This window comes from Nicotiana sylvestris, chromosome 4, assembly GCF_000393655.2.
Source record: "Nicotiana sylvestris chromosome 4, ASM39365v2, whole genome shotgun sequence".
NCBI lineage: Eukaryota > Viridiplantae > Streptophyta > Magnoliopsida > Solanales > Solanaceae > Nicotiana > Nicotiana sylvestris.
This window is the reverse complement of record NC_091060.1, coordinates 65,843,455-65,862,706: the sequence shown is the minus strand read 5'-3', so window position 1 is coordinate 65,862,706 and position 19,252 is coordinate 65,843,455. Positions and strand designations below refer to the sequence as shown.

Sequence of the window (19,252 nt, the reverse complement as noted above, 5' to 3'; positions counted from 1 at the left end):
TATACTGCCGCTCCAGCATAATATGCTGGAAGTTCATACACAGTTGCACCGAACTCCAATATATTATGCTGGACCGGTCTATGTTGCAGCAAAATAGTTGCTATTTTTCATTAACTTGGTAAAAGCTGACTAATTTTGAATGATCAATCCGAAAACTGGCTCGAGCGTGCCATTTTTACACGATTATGCGATTCGGCCCACAAGTAAAACCCAAGGTAGCCCAAATTCAAAGCCCAACAAAAATTCCTAATTTAATTGCACGTTCTCCCTCTCTGCCCTTAAAACCTCGAGACTTACGCTTAGGGTTTCTCTCCAATACAGTAGAAGCCAGAGCAAGCATAAGAACATGGCAGCACCGGCAGCGGCAGCGGCAGCGGCAGCGGCAGCGGCGGAATCAGTTCAATGTTTTGGGCGGAAGAAGACGGCGGTAGCAGTAAGCCACTGCAAACGCGGGAAAGGCCTGATGAAAATCAACGGTGTTCCGATCGAGTTAGTCCAGCCTGAAATCCTCCGTTACAAAGCCTTCGAACCAATTCTCCTCTTAGGCCGCCACAGATTCGCCGGAGTCGACATGCGGATCCGCGTCAAAGGAGGAGGACACACTTCACAAATCTATGCTATTCGTCAATCGATAGCGAAGGCGCTCGTTGCATTTTACCAGAAGTATGGGGATGAGCAGTCGAAGAAGGAGATTAAGGATATTTTGGTTAGGTATGATAGGACATTGCTTGTAGCTGATCCTAGACGATGTGAGCCTAAGAAGTTTGGTGGTCGTGGTGCTCGTGCTAGGTTCCAGAAATCTTACCGTTAGATTTCTTTTATATGCTTCTTCTTTACTGCTGATGATGTTGATCTTTTTCATGCTTCGGTTTAGAATATAATTATGTTTTGGATTAATTTTTTTATTAAATGAATGCAATTTGATGTGTTAAATTCATGCATAAGTAGATGAATCATGAATTAGATTCCTTTATGTTGAATATGTGTTTGGCAATTTGATCTTGCATTTAACTTTGTTCTTACCATCAGTAAGAACAGATTTTTGTGTGCAATTGCCATGTTTTTAAGTTGTAAACATAACTATACAGTCGAAAATATTGATAGTCAGTAGCTCTAATGAGAAATACGGTTGGTAGAATAGTTCCCTTAAGATTTCTGTTAAGCTTGTTTGTGTGTATATCTTCTTGTCTGTAGCTTTTAGATTCTTGATTCATAATTGGTTTTTGTAAATCTTTCTTGCCTGTATCATCTCAGTAAAACTAACAATAGATTCCATTCTTCTGCATATAGCATCTCCACTTCTGAAGCTAAAACATAATTTATTCATAGCATCTTATGGGTATTTCTTAGATCAGAACACCATATTTTGGAATAAGGCAGGGTTGCCCTGTTTTATTAATACCGAAAATTGTTAGTTGTAGCAATAGTGGCATTTCATATGTGAAGTTTAAGATGTTATAGTGAAGCTCTTTTTTTTCTACGAATAAATGTCTTGAAACATCCAAATGAAGCTGGTAATCCAGCTTATGTAATGCTACATAACTGTGAACCGTTAATGTCTGCAAACTTTCCTCCTTAGTGGCTTCTTGTTGCATTTTGACTTTTATCCAATAGTTCTATCATCTGGGGTTGTTTCATCACATAATTTTGCTTGTCCACTCTCTTTTATAGCCAAAGCACTCACATTTAGCGGCCTCTCCTTCTCTACCTACAGTTTGCTGTCCTATTCAAGTTTAGCTGATAATTCCATTCTCTCTTATTAGTGATATATCCCGATGAATTTGATAATCCACTTTTTGTGTTAAGACTGTTACAAAACCGTGAAACGGTTAATGTCCACAAAATTTCCTCCTCAATGGCTTCTCAATGTGAACCCCGAACTTTGAAATTTGTTCAACAATTCTACCCGATCTAGGTTGTTTCAGCACAATCTTGCATATCATTGCATTAAACTTGTATTTAGCGTTCTCTCTTTCTCTACCTACAGTGCGCTGTCCTATTATTGTTTCGTTCATCTGTGGTTCTATATTTAGGAATTGTAATGTAGCAAAGAGCTATTTGCGTATATGGTGGTATTACGATTATAAGGCGCTTCTGACATCCAAAACCTTTATCATGATGTACTTTTGATAGTTTACCTAGAATACATCTCGAACATGACCTCCTTTAGAAAGGAGAAAATTTTATTACGTTATTTTTTCCGGCCTTTACTGGCTATCTGTTTCTTACAGATTATGGACTTCAGTAGTCTATTCTCTTATTTTACTCCTGCAGTCCGCCAGTTTGAGTTTATTGTAAGTGAATTACATGGCATTTGCCTGTATGTACTGAATGGTACCCTTTTTAAAGGGAAAGGGTCAAATTTCCGGTACTATCCAAATTTAAGCGACTTTGGCATGTGTAAAACTTTTGGTCTAATATATTACCTCTGCCACTAGGAAAGTCTTGTTTTTACCCCTAATGGAGCTAAAACCTAAGGGTAATTTTAGACCATTGTCAAAAGTTGAGTGATAAATTCACATATTTTTTTCTCAGAATTTGGACACATGAGGTGCATCCACTTTACGCTAAAGCTCTGTTAATGATAATGGCAAGAAAGAGATGATTTGCCTCCCAAAATTGTAAGGTTGTGGAAACACAGACCCATACTTTTCAGCAAACGTGAAGAAAATAATATTAAAGTTTACTATTGTCAATTCATTGTACAAATTAGCGAGCAACATCATAGAAATAATTTGGTCCAGGAGTACTCTTATCTAGAATTCTCTTGTCTAAGGCATCCGAGAGTGTGGCCTAGGGGTCAATAAAGTGGGAGAACCATGAGATTTTATGTTCAAACCTCAGTAGAGGCAAGAAACACTAGGTGATTTCTCTCATATAAGGTCATTATATTATTATCCTCTATCTTGTTTTCATACGTCAGTCTTAGAGACAAAAAATGAGATGAACTATGTTATGTGGCAGTGCACTCTGGTGGTAGGACTTTGTATCTCCTAGTATCTTGGCAATACGAGTAAAACATATGCTTCCTCCTTGCCCAGTCCAACCCCATCATTTGCTGCTGTGACAGCTTGACAAATTCTTCTCCATCAACCGGATCCAAACTTGATGTGCTTCTCCTAGCACATGCAGTAGCTGCTGATCCGTTTTGCTCGCTTACACACCCTTCTAACTCTACTCCTTTTATTGATGTTACAAACGGGGCGTAAGTATAATTTACTGGGTATTTCCCTCCGCGAGTTGCCCATTGTGATCCATCCCATATTGTCACATAAATGGACATCGGCTTTGATGGGTAAACAGAAGAGATTGCAGTATTATGGACAACCTCTCTTACTGGCACATTGTCCACCAGAAATCTGCAGAAGTTCACAGACAATTGTTATATTTAGAACCAAGGTAAATGGAACTCATAAAGTACTCAATTTTTTTTCACTGGCTTACAGAATGTGATGATTGTTCCAGAGAATAGTGTAGTCATGGAAATCTTGTGTTGGATCAAACCAGAGGTAGAACTTCCCTTCCCTCCCTGTGCTGACACTTCCATTTCCATAATTATTGGTTTGTAGAACCCAATCCCTTCTCTTATCATACCCAAGCAATTCAAAATCTAGTTCATCATGGTCGTGTGGGAAAATATTTTGATTAGAAAGCTGAAAATGGGAAAAAAGCTCTTGCATTATGCTTCAAATAAAATAGAAATTATGATTCATAATACTGTGGGATATGCAAGAAACTTACATAAAAAGCAACTACCACTCCCGATGTAAAATTTGCAGGCAGCTTTAGTGCAGCATTGAAGAAACCATAGTAGTATTTGTCTCTTGAGACTAGTCCTGAACCTATGGAGGGACCAAGAAGACAAGGAGTTAATTACTTCAGTAGTTTAAACTTGAGCAAAGCATTTCTCATATTATGATGTGGGAGTCTACCTGAAGATTTATCTAAGATAAGATCAGCACTGGACCCATTGTTCGTTAGACGAACATTAACACCTCCAAAAAACATATTATATCCCTGATTAACGGATAATCTACTGAAACGATCAGTTAACTGCTCAACCTCTGGAGGAGTATAGATTGGACCTAGAGATGAAGCCACAGATATCATGCAGAAAATCAAGAACTCTGATAATAAGAGTGTGTTGTGCTGGTGAAAGAATTCCATTTCTTTCTTGTTATGTTATGTATATGAATCAAGGAAAATGTGGGGCAAAACAGGGCTATTTATCAGAGGAAACCTTAACTTTTTTAAGTTGTAGCAAGCTGGCTGTATCTTTGAAGAATTCTGTTAAATAGGGTGACTTTAATTTGATTCTTGGATGGGAAATGTGGACAGTGATTGAAAGTTCATGTGCAGTGGAGAAAAACATGTTCTGGAAAAGATCCATCATGTTCAAGATTAGTTCAAGTGGAGGCCAGGCTAAGAAAAGTAGTCCTTTTCACTCGAACGGTGAAAAGAATCATTCTTAAAGCATAAAAGGTTTGGCTTTTTTTTGTTGAATTTTTAGGTATTTTTTTGTTGAATTTCTAGAGTTTGGCTCTGATCCCATAGAGCGGAGGCGATTTCTGGGTTTCTATTAGAGCAAGTCTACGAGTAAGGGTGTTAATAATTCGGTTCGACGCTATTTTATAAAATTTGGAACATATTAATCTCGGTTTCTCTTTTGTTCGATTAATTTTCGGTTTGTTTTTTAATATGTTATAAATCATACGAGCGGAGATATTAGTCAAGTCAAGACTCAAGAATAAAATCTATTAGAAGATGAAGTATCCAACAAGAGTAGTAAAATAGGAATAGAGTTGAGATTTTAGGTGTTAATTATATGTTGACTTGTAGTCGTTTCCATAATCCTAAGGCTTAAAGCTTTGTTATTTTTAATCTCAAATATATAAAATATGTTTTTCACGTAGAAATTATTCGGCATGGTTCGATATTTATTTGGTTTCTTTTTATAAAAGAAAAATCTATCCTGATAATGTTATATACATTGTAAATTTATATAGAGATTTATAATTTTATTTAACAAACTTAATAATCGGTTCAATACGATAAAGATCGATTTTATCTTCTTAAAGGACACCCCTATCTACTAGTAGTATATAAGTTGGCGGCTACAGGACACAAAAGATATACAGAAAAATCTAGTGGAACCACTGCAGTCACAACTAAAATCATGATTGCCTAATCAGTTGTAAACTATGTTTATCTGCATTTCAAACAGCTGTTTGATTGGTAAGGTAATTGAGACAATCACGGCGCCAAGTGCTCCAATTTGCAACCAACTTTTTATTAATTTCACTTTATTTTAGGTAATGGTGGACAAATGCAACTAGTAGCCATGCATAATTGTTTGAATTTCCGTTGTTAAATCATTTATTGAATAAGTCAACTTCAATGTACTTGTAGCGTAAAGAACACTTACGCAATCAGACTATCTTTAAAGGTAATGAAACTATGTTTAATAGATTCACAACTTAAAATAAATACTCCCTCTATTTATGTGATGCAATTAGAATTTCAAAAGTCAAAACGAGTTTTTCTTTGATCCCAATTTTTTATATATCTTTTAAATGTTTTTAATTGTTATTTATTGTGATTTATATTAATTCTATGTAGTTTCTAAATATGTATATTTTATTAAAAAACTATAAGATTATATATTTGAATTTACGATTAAAATTTAAAAGTTTGACTCATGAAATCTGATCGTAGCACATAAACCGAGACGGGGAGTAGAAAATAGCCTGATATAACAGGTTAAATAGTAAGACCTACAACAATAACAAACCAAGTAATATCCCACAAGTGGGGTATGGGGAAGGTAAGATGTACGCAGCCTTACCCCTACCTCTGGAGGGGTAGGGAGATTGTTTTCGATAGACCCTCGGCTAGAGAGCGACTGAAAAAGAAAAGGTGATTGCAATAATTAGGAAGAATAGCAAGATGAAATAATATTGTATCCAAGAATGCAGTCAAACTCTAGGTATTAATAGTCATCTATGGATAAAAAATATCATACTAACACTAATACTAGCGAACTGAGTAAGATAAAGAGAAATACTCGACTACCTACGAACCTTCTTAATCTTTGACCTCAACACCTCCTGTCTAGGGCCATGTCCTCAGTCAGCTCCAGTTGCGCCATGTCCCGCCTAATAACCTATCCCCAAGACTTTTTGGGCCTACCTATACCCCTTCCGCTACCCACCGAGGCTAACCGCTAGAACCTTCTAGCTAGGGCTTAAATAATAAGACCTAATGACTTAAAAATGCTTTACAAAAGCTATTAGTGTATATAACTTTTCAAATCATTACTTGATTGGCATATATTAAGAATTGTTGGGTACTCTAAAGAATAATGATATTGTAGGAAGATTCGAGAAGTGATATCAGCTAAAACCGAAAAGGGTTTATGTTACGATTCAACTAGTCATTTTGAGCTCTAGCGTGTCGTTTAGCGGTTTGAACCCTTGAGTATATTATGATTTCCGCGTGTGGTTAGTTTCGATTTTTGAGGAGTTCGGAGTTGATATGGAAGAATAATTCTCAATTCGGAAGCTTTAAGTTGGAAGAGTTGACCAAGGTATGAATTTTGAGTAAACGACCCCGAAATCGGGATTTAAAGGTTCCAATATATTTGTATAATATTTTTGGACTTGAGCGTATGTTCAGATCGAGTTTCGAGTAGACCGAGAGCGTTCCAGCATTTAATGAGTAATGTTTGCATTTTGAATGTTTTAGAATTTCCTAAGTTTGACTCGATGTTGACTCTGGTGTTATCGATGTCCGTTTGAGATTTTGAGCCTTGAAATAGATTCGTATTGTGATTTGTGACTTGTATGTAAAATTTGATGTCATTATGGAATGTTTAAGTGTGATTCGGACGTGTTCGTCAAAGTTTGAATGTTTGAAAGTTAAAAGAAGGATTTCGATCGTTGATTCATAATTTTGATGTTATTCGTGGCGTTAGAGCCTTTGGATAAATTTGGATAAGGTATTGAAACTTGTTGGTATGATTGGTAGGGTCCTAGGGCCTCGGGTGTGTTTCGGGATAGTTTTAGGCCAAGTTTGGATGTTCTGATGGTGCTGGTTTCTAGTTCTATTCTTCGTGAACACGAAGTGATGCTCACTGATCCTGTAGGGTCTTTCCCAATTTGGCTCGATCTTTCCCACATTCGGTTCTTGAGATGCCACACATATGCTTCGAAACACATAGTCACCTATTTTGAAACGCTGAACATTGACTTTCTTATCATAATACTTCTCGATCATTTGTTTTTGCACAATCATTCGAACTAGAGCCATCTCCCTTCGTCCTTCCACTAAGTCCAAGCTACGACCTTCCAAATACATTAGCCTACATCGTCACCATAAAACCTCAAATCCTTGGCCAAATTTCACGGGGCATTACATCCTCCCCCGTTTACGATCATTCGTCCTCGAATGAGGGTCAAAGTCTGCCATAGATACACGCCAGATGTTCCAAATTTGACTGACTCCCCAAATTTTCAAAAAATTCAGCAGAGTCTCCCCTGTATTTGGGCCTATCCAACAGAAAGCCCCAGAAACCAATCCTAATAACATATTCATAACACATCGACGTATCATTACATGAAAACAACTCCAACCATAACATCATAGGCATTATATTATCAAAAAGGGTTGTTAGAGTAAACTATACAAGTTAAGCATAATTCTTAGAAATAAAACTCCTAATTTTCTTTTAAAACACAACAATATGGTTACACAAACAAGTGAGGGTATTTCTTCTTCACCTCTTCCTCGGCCTCCCAGGTGACCTCTTCAATTTGTTGGTTTCGCCATAGCACTTTCATGGAGGCAATCTCTTTATTCCTCAACTTTCGAACTTGTCTATCAAGAATTGCAATTGGAATCTCTTCATAGGTCAATTCTTCATTAACTTCAATAGTCTCTACTAGAACAATGAGCGACGAGTCTCCAACTACATTCTTCAACATGGACACATGAAACATTGGGTGCACTAAAGACATCTCCGAAGGTAACTGCAGCTTATAGGCCACTTGGCTAACCTTCTCAAGATTCTGTATGACCCGATATACATTGCACTCAATTTCCCTTTCTTCCCAAATTGCATTATACCCTTCATGGGAGAAACCTTCAAGAATATCCAATCATCCTCTTTGAACTCCAAATCTCTGCGACGCACATCCGAATAGGACTTCTGGCAACTCTTAGCAGTTTTCAGCCGTTCCTTTAATGATCTTAACCTTCTCCATAGCCTGATGCACGAGGTCCGACCTTATGAATTCTGCTTCCCTAACCTTGAACCAACCAATGAGAGATCTATATCTCCTACCATATAAAGCTTCAAAGGATGCCATTTGGATGCTGACGTGGTAGATGTTGTTATAAGCAAATTCTATCAAGGGCAAGTGATCATCCCACTACCCTTGAAGTCAAGAACATAAACGCGTAACATATCTTTAAGCATCTGAATAGTTTGCCGTGCCTGCCCGTTGGTCCGTGGATGAAACGTTGTACTAAGATTTATGTGAGTACCCAACCCTTGCTGAAATTTCTACCAGACGTTAGTGGCGAAATGCGCCCTTTGATCTGAGATATTAGAAATAGAAGTGTCGTGCAACTTGCTATTTCCTTGATATACAACTGAGCATAATGTTTTGCTATGTTTGTAGCCTTGACAAGTAAGAAGTGTGCTAATTTCATGAGTCGATCCACAATCACCCAAATCAAGTAAAACTTATGAGATGTGTGAGGTAGACTTACCACAAAGTCCATATTGATCATCTCCCACTTCCACATTGGAATCTCTATATTCTGCGCCAACCCGCCGGGCGTTTGGTTCTCGGCCTTAACTTGATAACAGTTTAGACATCTTGCCACAAAGTCCGCTACATCCCTCTTCATGTTATTCCACCAGTAGACCTCCTTGAGGTCATGATACATATTTGTAGAGCCTGGGTGCACGAAATACTTGGAGCTGTGAGCCTCGGTCATGATTCTCTCCCGGAGACCATCTATATTCGGAACACACAATCGTCCTGGTACCTTAGCGTACCATCATTCCTGCCAAGAGAAAAATCCATGGTTTTATGTTTATGAATCCCCTCTTTCAACTGCACCAATAACGGATCATTATATTATTTCTCCTTGACTTCCACTACGAGTGATGACTCAGCCTTATTTTGCACAATCCCACCTTTGCTAGAGTCCATATGTTGAACACGCAAAATATCCAACTAGTGAACTTCCTTCGCCAACGACCATAAGTGAGCCAAACTACCCATGGATTTCCGGCTAAAACATCCGCCATAACATTAGCCCTAAATGATATAGAATATCAATGTCGTAGTCCTTGAGTAACTCAAGACATCTCATTTGCCTTAGATTCAACTCCTTCTGCTTGAAAATGTATTGAAGACTCTTATGGCCCGTCAATATGTCCACATGGACCCCATACAAATAATGACGCCAAATCTTTGATGCAAACACCACTGCCGAAATCTCTAAGTCATATGTTGGATAATTTTTTTCATGGTTCTTGAGTTGCCTAGAAGCATAAGCGATCACCTTTCCATGTTGCATTAACACACACCCAAGTCCAACCCTTGAAGCATTACAATACACAACAAATCCATGCATACCCTCTGGTAAGGTCAACACCAGTATCGTACTCAACCTTGACTTCATTTCTTGGAAACTCTTTTCACAAGCATCTTACCAGTGGAATTTAGCTGCTTTTTGTGTCAACTTAGTCAATGGAGAGGCAAGAGAATAAAGCCCCTCCATGAACCTTCTGTAGTACCCAACAAAGCCCAAGAAACTACAAATCTCTGTTGGAGTTGTAGGTCTAGGATAATTCTTCATAGCTGCAATCCTCTAAGGATTGACCTTAATTCCCTCACTAGAGACAACATGACCCAAGAATGTGACAAACTCGAGCCAAAACTCTCACTTCGAAAACTTTGCGTACAACTTATGCTGATATAGAGCAAAGCTGCCTGAGATGATCGACATGGTTTTCTCGACTCTGACAAAAGAGTCAAGGAAAGCCTAGAAGACTCGATTCATAAGATGCATGAAAGCTGTCAGGGTATTCGTTAGCCCGAAAGACATTACCAAAATTCAAAGTGCCTATACCGGGTTCTGAAAGCTGTATTTGGAATATCCTGCTTCCTAGTTTTCAATTGGTGATACCTCAATGTTAAGTCAATCTTGGAAAAGTACTTAGCGCCTAGCAAATGATTGAACAAGTTATTTATCTTTGGTAGAAGATACTTAATTATTATTGATTGTGACCTTGTTGGGCTGCCGATAGTCAATACACATCCTCAATGACCCATATTTCTTCCTTATAAAGAGAACAGGTGCGGCCCAAGGCGGCACACTTGGTTAGATAAAACCGTTTTCTAGCAAATCTTTCAATTGTTCCTTCAATTCTTCCGGAGCCTTTATGTATGGTGGAATTGATATAGGCTGCACGCCCCGCAACACATCGATCCAAAAATCAATCTCCCTATCTGATGGGATCCCAGGAAGCTCATAAGGAAAAACTTCCAAAAATTCATGCACAACCAGCACAAACTCAAGTGTCAGTGCCTTAACATTAATGTTCGTGACTTAGACCATATGTTATATACACCCCATATTAATTATCTTTGCGACATTAAGGTAAGAAATAAACTTACCCTTTGGCATAACATCATCCCTCTTCCACTCAATGGTCGGCTTTCTAGGAAACTCAAACCTAATGGTTCTAGTTTGGCAGTCAAGCTTAGCAAAAGATAAATAAAGCCAATCCATACCCATTATCACATTAAAATCCACCATCCCAAATTCAATGAGATCGGCCATGGTGTCTCGAGCATGCACCGTGACAATACAATCCTTATAAACCCACATGGCCTCAATAGACTGACCAATTAGAGTAGACAAAGAGAACGGATCACGAAGCTATTTCGGTTCTATCCCGAATTCCATAGCAACATAAGGAATGACATATGACATGGTGGAACTAGGATCTATAATAGCATACACATCATGATATTGGACAGTCAATATACATGTGACAACATTTAGAGAAGCCTCTGAATTCTGGCAGGCCCTAATCGCATAGAATCTACTGGGTCCCCCTGAAACATGTGCACCACGCCCTGCAGGTGTTGAAATACCTCGAGCTGGAGGAGGTGCCACGAAAGTAGTAGCTGCTGAACTGGCCGACTGCACCATACCCCTACTAGTACTCTGATAGGATGAATGGCAATTTCTTTGAATATGACCCCTAAGACCATACTTGTAGCATACCTGATGATCCATATAGCATATTCTTGAGTGAATCTTTCCACACATAGGGCATGTGGGCCTCTACTACGGCTGGAGCCTCCGCCTGACTGACCCTGCTGATGAGATCCCTTGTTGCCCTGACTAGGCCTGAAGTGACTCTACCGCTGCTGATTTGGCCCTGATGGCGGTGCACTGACTGAAGACTAAGCAAAGGACTGTGTCGGTCCAGATGACCCTCCCATGAATACTACCCTTCCACCACTACCCCCCACTAGAAGACCCACCAAAGTTCCTACGGATCGGGCCTTCTTACTACCCTCTCGCTCCATTCTATTCTTTAATTTTTGGGCGTCAGTGGCTTAAGCAAATGCTACCATCTTCCTATAGTCGATTTCGAAATTCAAGGTGGCTGTAGCGGCCTTGTTTATAACCAAAGGGCTAAGGCTTTGCACAAACCAGCACATACTAGCCTCCATAGTGGGAAACATGTAGACTGTATCTCTATAAAGATTTGCAAACCTCTGATAATAGTCCTGTACCCTTATACTATCCTTCTCCAAGTTCTCAAACTTGGCGGCACAGGCTGCCCTAGTCTCGCCAGGCAATAAATGATCCATGAAGCCATCCACAAACTTATTCCACTTCATCGGTAGGCTCCGCTCCTCATGGGACTCCTCCCACAATTCAAACCATAAGTATGCCAACTCTTTTAGGTAATAGGAGGCCAATTCCACTGCTTCTATCTTAGTGGCACACATCACACGAAGAGTCTTGTGCATCTCCTCAATAATTGCTTGGGAGTTCTCCTCGAGCTTAGTACCCGTAAATATAGGAGGATCCAATTAAAGTAACCGGTTCACCTTGGAACTAGCTGAATCCCCTTACTAGCTAGAAGGAAGTAGATGTGGCATTCAATCTCTGGGCCTGGGAAGCCACTATTCGAGTCAACATCTGTATGACTCCCTTATGGTCCACATAAAAAACACTAGGACCGGTGGTTGAGGATGAAGGTGGAGTTGGAATATCAGTTGGAGGAGGAATCATTGCATTCTCAACAAGAGTAGGAATCGGTGCATTCTCAGCCGGAGTGATATAATTAGGAGGTGTTGTGGTTGGAGGAATATATCTTTACCCCTCGCGTGCTCACCTATAGCATTAGGTATAGTATCAACTGCCACTCTTGGGATGGCATTAGCCCTTTGACCACTCCTTTCCTTCTTCTTTGGTGCCATGTACTATGAATTAGAACAATTCACAAGTTAAAAGGAGGAATAGTCTTACAATCAGCTCTACCGCACAATCTAGAATACCAAAGAAAGGTGACATTCCTAAATGCCCAAATAGCCTCCTAATTATAGATGTGGTCGACAACAAACTGATAAGAACAACTTTACTAGACATGACTCCGAGACATCCTAAGAGACTTTTAAAATATTAGGCTTTGATAACAAGCTTAGCATGCCTCAACTGTGGGGAGCGCGATCGGAACTCAACCATGATATCCTAGTCAAGAAAGCCTACTTGATGCCTTCTAACCAACCTTCCCCATGAATAATATGAGGATGAATACCAAGAGTTAGACAAGCGAGAGAATAACATGTAAAACACCAATTCCATTACTTATACGAACTTCATTTATGATTCCAAAATATTACATGTTAATAGTTTAAAAGTGGAAACATGTTTGGCAACTACAACATTTATAGTTTGTTTTGCCCAAATCAAAATGCAACCCACAACATGTCCACAGAGCCTTAAAATATCATGAGTATAGTATGGAAGTGCCGGTGACAAGGCCCCAGCTATACCTCAAAGTACAAGGAACAAAAGACATAAGGCCCTGAGAAGAAGTGGGGCTCACCAAGTCAGCTGAGAAGCGGGTGTACTGCTATCAAAGATGGATGCCACCTGTTGTGGAACCACTTGCATCCATTAAAGATGCAGCGCCCCAACAAAAGGGACGTTAAAATATATAGAGTAGTAATAGTATGTAAATCTAAATACCCTCTCATGGAATAGAGTACCAACATAAAAGGACAAAAAAAGAAATCAATAGGAAACTCAAATGATATTAAAATCCCAAGTTCAGAGAAAGGTAAATCCTCGAGTATTTATTAATGTTTTGAGTTTGGAGATCTTTGGTACCGACACACCACCATGCTTATGGCATGAGGATCGATCTCTACCCGATCGACTAAGCCGTCTCTGTCGCGCCCCCTTTTTCCTCTTCGCATCGGAAAATTGGGTTCATGACATTTTGGGTATGGGACAACTTATTCCTTTTGGGAACTGGGTTTGCATTTGAAGAGTCACCACCTAATGATTTAAGGTGCATTAAGACACCTATAGGATTCATTTCTAAGTTTGTTTAATAACCAGAAACAAGGTAAGGGCTTGAAATTATCAAAAGGGGAAGGTGTTAAGCACCCCTCAGGATCCACTAGTGTGGTTCCCGGCCAGACAATTTTGTGAATTTTGTACGATTAGAAGATAGGCAAGTAAAGGCTCAAATAGTGGGGGATTTAGGTTTGAACACATAAGAGTTTAAAAACAATTGGAAGGTGAAATTTGAAAATGAGTTATAGTTCTACAAATACTTGAGAATATAAAAGGAGGGGGGTCCTAGGTTTATTTATAATATGGATTACATCAATGCGATACCCGGTATGACACACCTCAGAAGAGGGGATACACGTGGTATTAGCGCACCGGTCATCATATCCATATCTACCCTTCCCACCCCGTTAATGTATTAAAGCATGGATTGGTCTCGACCTCTATTGCATGCTATTACCCATCCCATTCCTATCAATCCCGGAGGGATTTAGGACTACTATTCCTATAGAGGGAGGATTTTAGGCTGACTCTTGGGTTTTAAAGGTAAAAGGCTAGGGCGACATACAAAACACGTAGGACTGCATATTAGGGGAAACACATAAATAATTATGAGGCTCATGTATACCTCCTCAAATAAAGCACATAAATAGCATGACTTAAGCACATTTAGGGTCAGAATTTAAAGGTACTAAGGCACGGCGTTTTAATTGTTGAAGCAGACCAATTTATTACATAACTCAGATAAAAAGTCCGAACCAGGCCTGCCTGCTGGTTGTAGCAGTTGCTAATTAAACAAAGGCGGATTCAGTTTTATCGTTATTACCTAAGGCTTGACTAAGTGGGTATTGGTGATATCCTATAAGCATGATGTCTATTACTGATTAGGAATGCAGTAAAGTGGTTAATTTAAATAGGCGATTTGGATCCTATAGGCATGATATCTAAACCGTATTAACAAAAGGAGTAGGTTGTTTAAACTGATTCAAAACAGTACGAGTCAAACTTTTTAATTAAACTGGTTTTAGATCCTATAGATATGGTATCTAAGTATCAAAGACTGATTTTGGTCATATAGGCAAGGTATCTAATTGAAGGTGCAGTGAAGTAGGCAGGATTTATTTGATTAAAGCGAAATTCCTATTGGCATGATTTCTATTAAAAATACTGATTTTAGTTTTATAGGCATGATGTCTGATTATAGCCACTTAGATCCTATAGGCATGGTATCTAAGTGTGGAAGTGAAACATGCAGAATTTATTAAACAGATCCTATAGACATGTTATCTAAGTGTGGAAGTAAAACATGCAGAATTTAAAAACAGATCCTATAGGCATGATATCTACCCTCCTAATAGCTAGAACATGCATAATTACCCCATCCATCTTCACTAGCTGACCCCAATATTTGTTACAAATCATTACAGACCAAATACTGAATTACATTAGAAAAGTGCAAAAATAAGAAGTTACAACCATAGGAAGCCTGATTCTGACTAGAATAAACCACCTCAAATGCCAATGATGCTCAAAGCCTTTCTCAGACCTGGATGTGTCAAAGTTCCCTAAGGGTCTCAAGGGACCCCGGGTAGTGCTTACACCCAGGTTTGCATAACCAGATAGAAATAAGTGCAGTGTAGAAGGGCCAGCCCTTATGTGTCCAAGTTCAGAGGGAGGTCAAGGGTCCCAAGACAAGGCTCACACAAGAGGGGCAGAACCTAAGTTCAGTAGAGAAACAAAGTGCAGAAAAGGTAAAACAGGCAAGGTTCCACAGTCTAGCCTTGGCTTTCAACCAGCTAGACAAAGCAATAACACAAGTAATAGTAAAGAAAAAGAGAGTGTTTTTGAGTGTGAGTGTGTGTTCTTGAACTCAAAAATGTTCGTCCGTTTGAAAGAAGAGGGGGTGGGTATTTATAGCTTTGAAAACAGGTGAAGGATAAGGTAATAAGTAAAGTCTTAACACAAATATGGAAACAATCGCAAGTCAGAATCAATTACCACAAGTGATTCCCATTAATTAAGGAATCACTGTTTAACGGGTAGCGGCAAGTCTAATTAAGGGAAGAAAATTAGTTTGGAGATAGATTGATTATTTCCATAATAGGGCAGTAAAAGCATGAAGTAAACAATCAAGTCTAAGTACAAAGATATGCTTATTTTGGAAAAGATTCAGCAAGGTAAAACATCACAGTAAAGGGAAAGGAATCAATTAATTTTAAACAGGCGAGTCAAATCAGGGGTCACAAAAGAAAAGCTTTTGCAATTAGTCACCAGATCAAGATTAATCAAGGAAGAAACACGATTCTACACTTCAGTATATGAATAGAGTGAATGGAAGCATCAGACATGCGAGGCCAAGCACATTGGCAAAAGAAACAACATACAATAGTAGAAGAAATAAGCTAGGATTCAGTAGTTAGAAAGATATTCGAAGCACAGTAGTCAAGTATGTCAAGTAATCACATAGAATCAATAGTGAAGAAACCGTAGCAACAGGTAAAGAGAATCAGAAACCAAATAAAGGTCTCACAGTATCAAGTGAGGAAAACCTTTTACGAAATTAGCGTTTCACCAATAGTTGAGTTAAAAGATAGTAAAACTCAGAATCAGATAAGTCACATAAAGAAAAGAGAGTTTGAAATAAGAAACTTTTAATCGAGTCACGTATACATTACAACAAGCAATTTCAGACCAAAAGACCTAGGGTTTTCCAAAATAATCGAGTTTAAAAGATGGTAAAACTCGGAATCAGATAAGTCAAGCAAGAACGGAGAACTTAATCAAACAAGCACATATTTAAGCAAACAGTTTCAAAATTCGAATGAGATCAAAAAGGAATTAGGGTTTTCAACATGCTGACTCAGATAGAAGAACAACATGAGCAGAACATAGCAAAATCACAAACAACATTAAAATCGGAGAAGAGATCTTTTTGAAAACATAAAGGAAAACCCTAATGAAGAATTGTTTTGAAAGAAAAGTTGAAGAACTTTCGAGAAAACACTTAAGACATTCATGGTAAGCACAGATCTATGGTAGATATGAAAGAAAAATAAGAAGATCTTAAAGATTAGGGTTTCGGAAAACCCAGAAAAGGTGAGAAAGACCTTGAAAGTTTCTGATCTAACCAGGAAAGTCAAGGATCTGCCTTGAAAGGCCATGAATGGCCAGTGAAAGGTCATAGATGGCCGGAGAAAGGCCATGAACTGAAGTCGAGCAAGTACTGGACCAGATTCCTTCGAGGTCTGGCTATGAAACCACAAAAACAAATACCCAGGAGCCGTAGGAGGCTGATACATATCTCAAATGACCATGAGAGGCCATGTATTAGACAGGGGTTGAGGTGGATTAGGGTGGGGTTAGATGGTGGCGGTTAGGGTTCATGAGGGGTTTCAGAGAGAGTTGAGAGAGAAGGGGGATTCAAGGGCGGCGGTTGGTGAAAAGTGAGGTAGGTTTAGGGTTCGGTTAAGGTTAAAAAAGGAAAGGGAGGATGATGGCCGTTGATCATTTTAGGATTAAAGGGGTTAGGTGGTGAATCCGGGTTGGGTCGTTTAAATTGGGTTGGGGGTCGGGTTTAAGACGAATTGGGCTGGGAAATTTGGTTTAAATTGGGGTTAGATTTAGGCTATAATTGAAATGTAATTGGGCTATTATTTAAATAGCCAATTGTTCCTTTTATATTTATAAAAAATAAAAATTAATTTTTGGAAATAAATTGAAAGCACTAAAATGATTTATAACGTATAATTGACAATTTAAAAAATACAGGACTTAATTTTATGAGTATAAAATACAATTGAATCTTAAAAGGGCTAATATTGCAATTATATGCAATTTAGCTTAAAAAATACTAAATAAATTTGTAAAAATATGCAAAAATTACCTTAGCTATATTTTAGTAAATATAAAAGTCCAACAAATGAATTACTAAAATAATAATTTTGGAAATAATTATTGGGGTTTTTATGCATAAAGGGGAAATAAATTGATTTAAAAACCTTTAAAAATTATGAAAAAAATAAAACATTTGGACATGCTTATATATGCATATATATGCTATTTTGAAAGTATTTTGCATATTGAAAAATATATAGGAAAAAATTGGGTATCAACAGCTGCCCCTCTTTACCCGGAAAGGATGAAAGAGTTGTCGGGTAAAGATATGATGGCCAATTTTGACCGAGCGAAACAGTTTGAAGAAGATAGGATGCACCCTGGCTTCTGAACTGCCTACATATCCCTGGTTTTACAGGAATCAAGCCATATGTAGTTCAGGATCCGTCGGCGGAGTAGGCCGACCGAGACTTTTCAAGAACGAAAGCAATATCTAGGGTCGGGTGAGTGAAAGGTTACGGGAATGGTTAGGTTTGATGTGGCTGTGGGAACTGGAGCGGGATCGCTCCTGCCAGGATGGCCGTTGTTCGCCGGTGTACCTGCAATTAGAAATAATACAAGCGTATATCGAGCGTAAATTTAGACATGATACAAATTACCGTCGGACCATGAATGTTGTCTTCGGATGGTTAGGATGACGTCCTTAGACCATGACGTCCAGGGTCATGAAGCGTACAATGAAAGATTCACAGGCCATGAAATGATGCTCTTGGGCTATGAGGACGGTGCCTCCGAACCATGATGTCTTTGAATAATGATATGCAAAAGATTAAAAGGGATCCTCAGGCCATGACATGGTATTCTCGGGCTATGAAGATGGTGCCTCCAAACGATGACGCCTTTGGATAATTTGGCGATCTTTCAGCCCATGAGATGCAATACTTGGCGATCTTTCAGCCCATGAGATGCAGTATGAGGCGATCTTTCAGCCATGAGATGCAATATTTGGCGATCTTTCAGCCCATGAGATGTAGTGTGAGGCGATCTTTTAGCCCATGTGGATGCAGTACGTGGCAATCTTTCAACCATGAGATGAAGTATGTGGCGATCTTTTAGCCATGAGATGCAGGGAGGTAGTGTTTAGTCTTATGCAAGGATGAAGACAATGATTAGCCTTATGCAATGCAAATGCAGATGGAGGTAGAGCTTAACCTCGGAAGGTAGAATGGTAGCCTTATGCGAATATCGAAGGCAGAAAGGTAGCCTTATGCAAAAATGCAGATAGAGACAGCGTTTAGTCTTGGAAGGCAGAATTGTAGCCTTATGCAATGCAAAAATGCGGATGGAGACAACGTTTAGTCTTGGAAGGCAGAATGGTAGCCCTATGCAATGCAAATGCAGATGGAAGACCCGTTGGAAATCTAAATCCAAGAAAGGCATGGTTATTGCAATACGGTTGAGGTGGAACCAAATGTTCAGCCATGGTATCATGATATCAAAAGATTTTTGAAAACAAAGGAATATCCCGAGCAAGCCAATGGAGATCAAAAGAGAACCATTAGAAGGCTTGCCAGCGGTTTCTTCTTGAGCGGAGAGCTCTTGTACAAAAAGACTCCAAATCTCAACCTTTTAAGATGTGTGGATGCCCAAAAGGCCAGAATAATCATGAATGAAGTACACGTAGGAGTGTGTGGACCCCACATGAATGGATATGTCCTCGGAAAGAAAATCCTTTGAGCAGGCTATTACTGGATGACTATGGAAAAAGGTTGCTTCAGTTTTGTCCGAAAGTATC

General features: G+C 39.0%; 2 protein-coding genes across 2 annotated transcripts; one reads left to right on the top strand and one right to left on the bottom strand.

Moving 5' to 3' along the window:
• The first annotated feature begins 286 nt into the window (after positions 1-286).
• LOC104249571 (small ribosomal subunit protein uS9-like) lies at positions 287-933 on the top strand. The gene has a single exon (XM_009806020.2). The coding sequence runs from the start codon at positions 347-349 to the stop codon at positions 809-811; it is 465 nt and encodes a 154-aa protein (XP_009804322.1). The 5' UTR covers positions 287-346; the 3' UTR covers positions 812-933.
• A 1,729-nt stretch (positions 934-2,662) lies between these two features.
• LOC104249579 (probable xyloglucan endotransglucosylase/hydrolase protein 33) lies at positions 2,663-4,255 on the bottom strand. Its single transcript, XM_009806028.2, has 4 exons — positions 3,933-4,255; positions 3,742-3,842; positions 3,445-3,653; positions 2,663-3,359 (listed from the first exon to the last, which is right to left on the bottom strand). The coding sequence occupies exons 1-4, from the start codon at positions 4,165-4,167 to the stop codon at positions 2,954-2,956; spliced, it is 951 nt and encodes a 316-aa protein (XP_009804330.1). The 5' UTR covers positions 4,168-4,255; the 3' UTR covers positions 2,663-2,953.
• Positions 4,256-19,252: the final 14,997 nt, after the last annotated feature.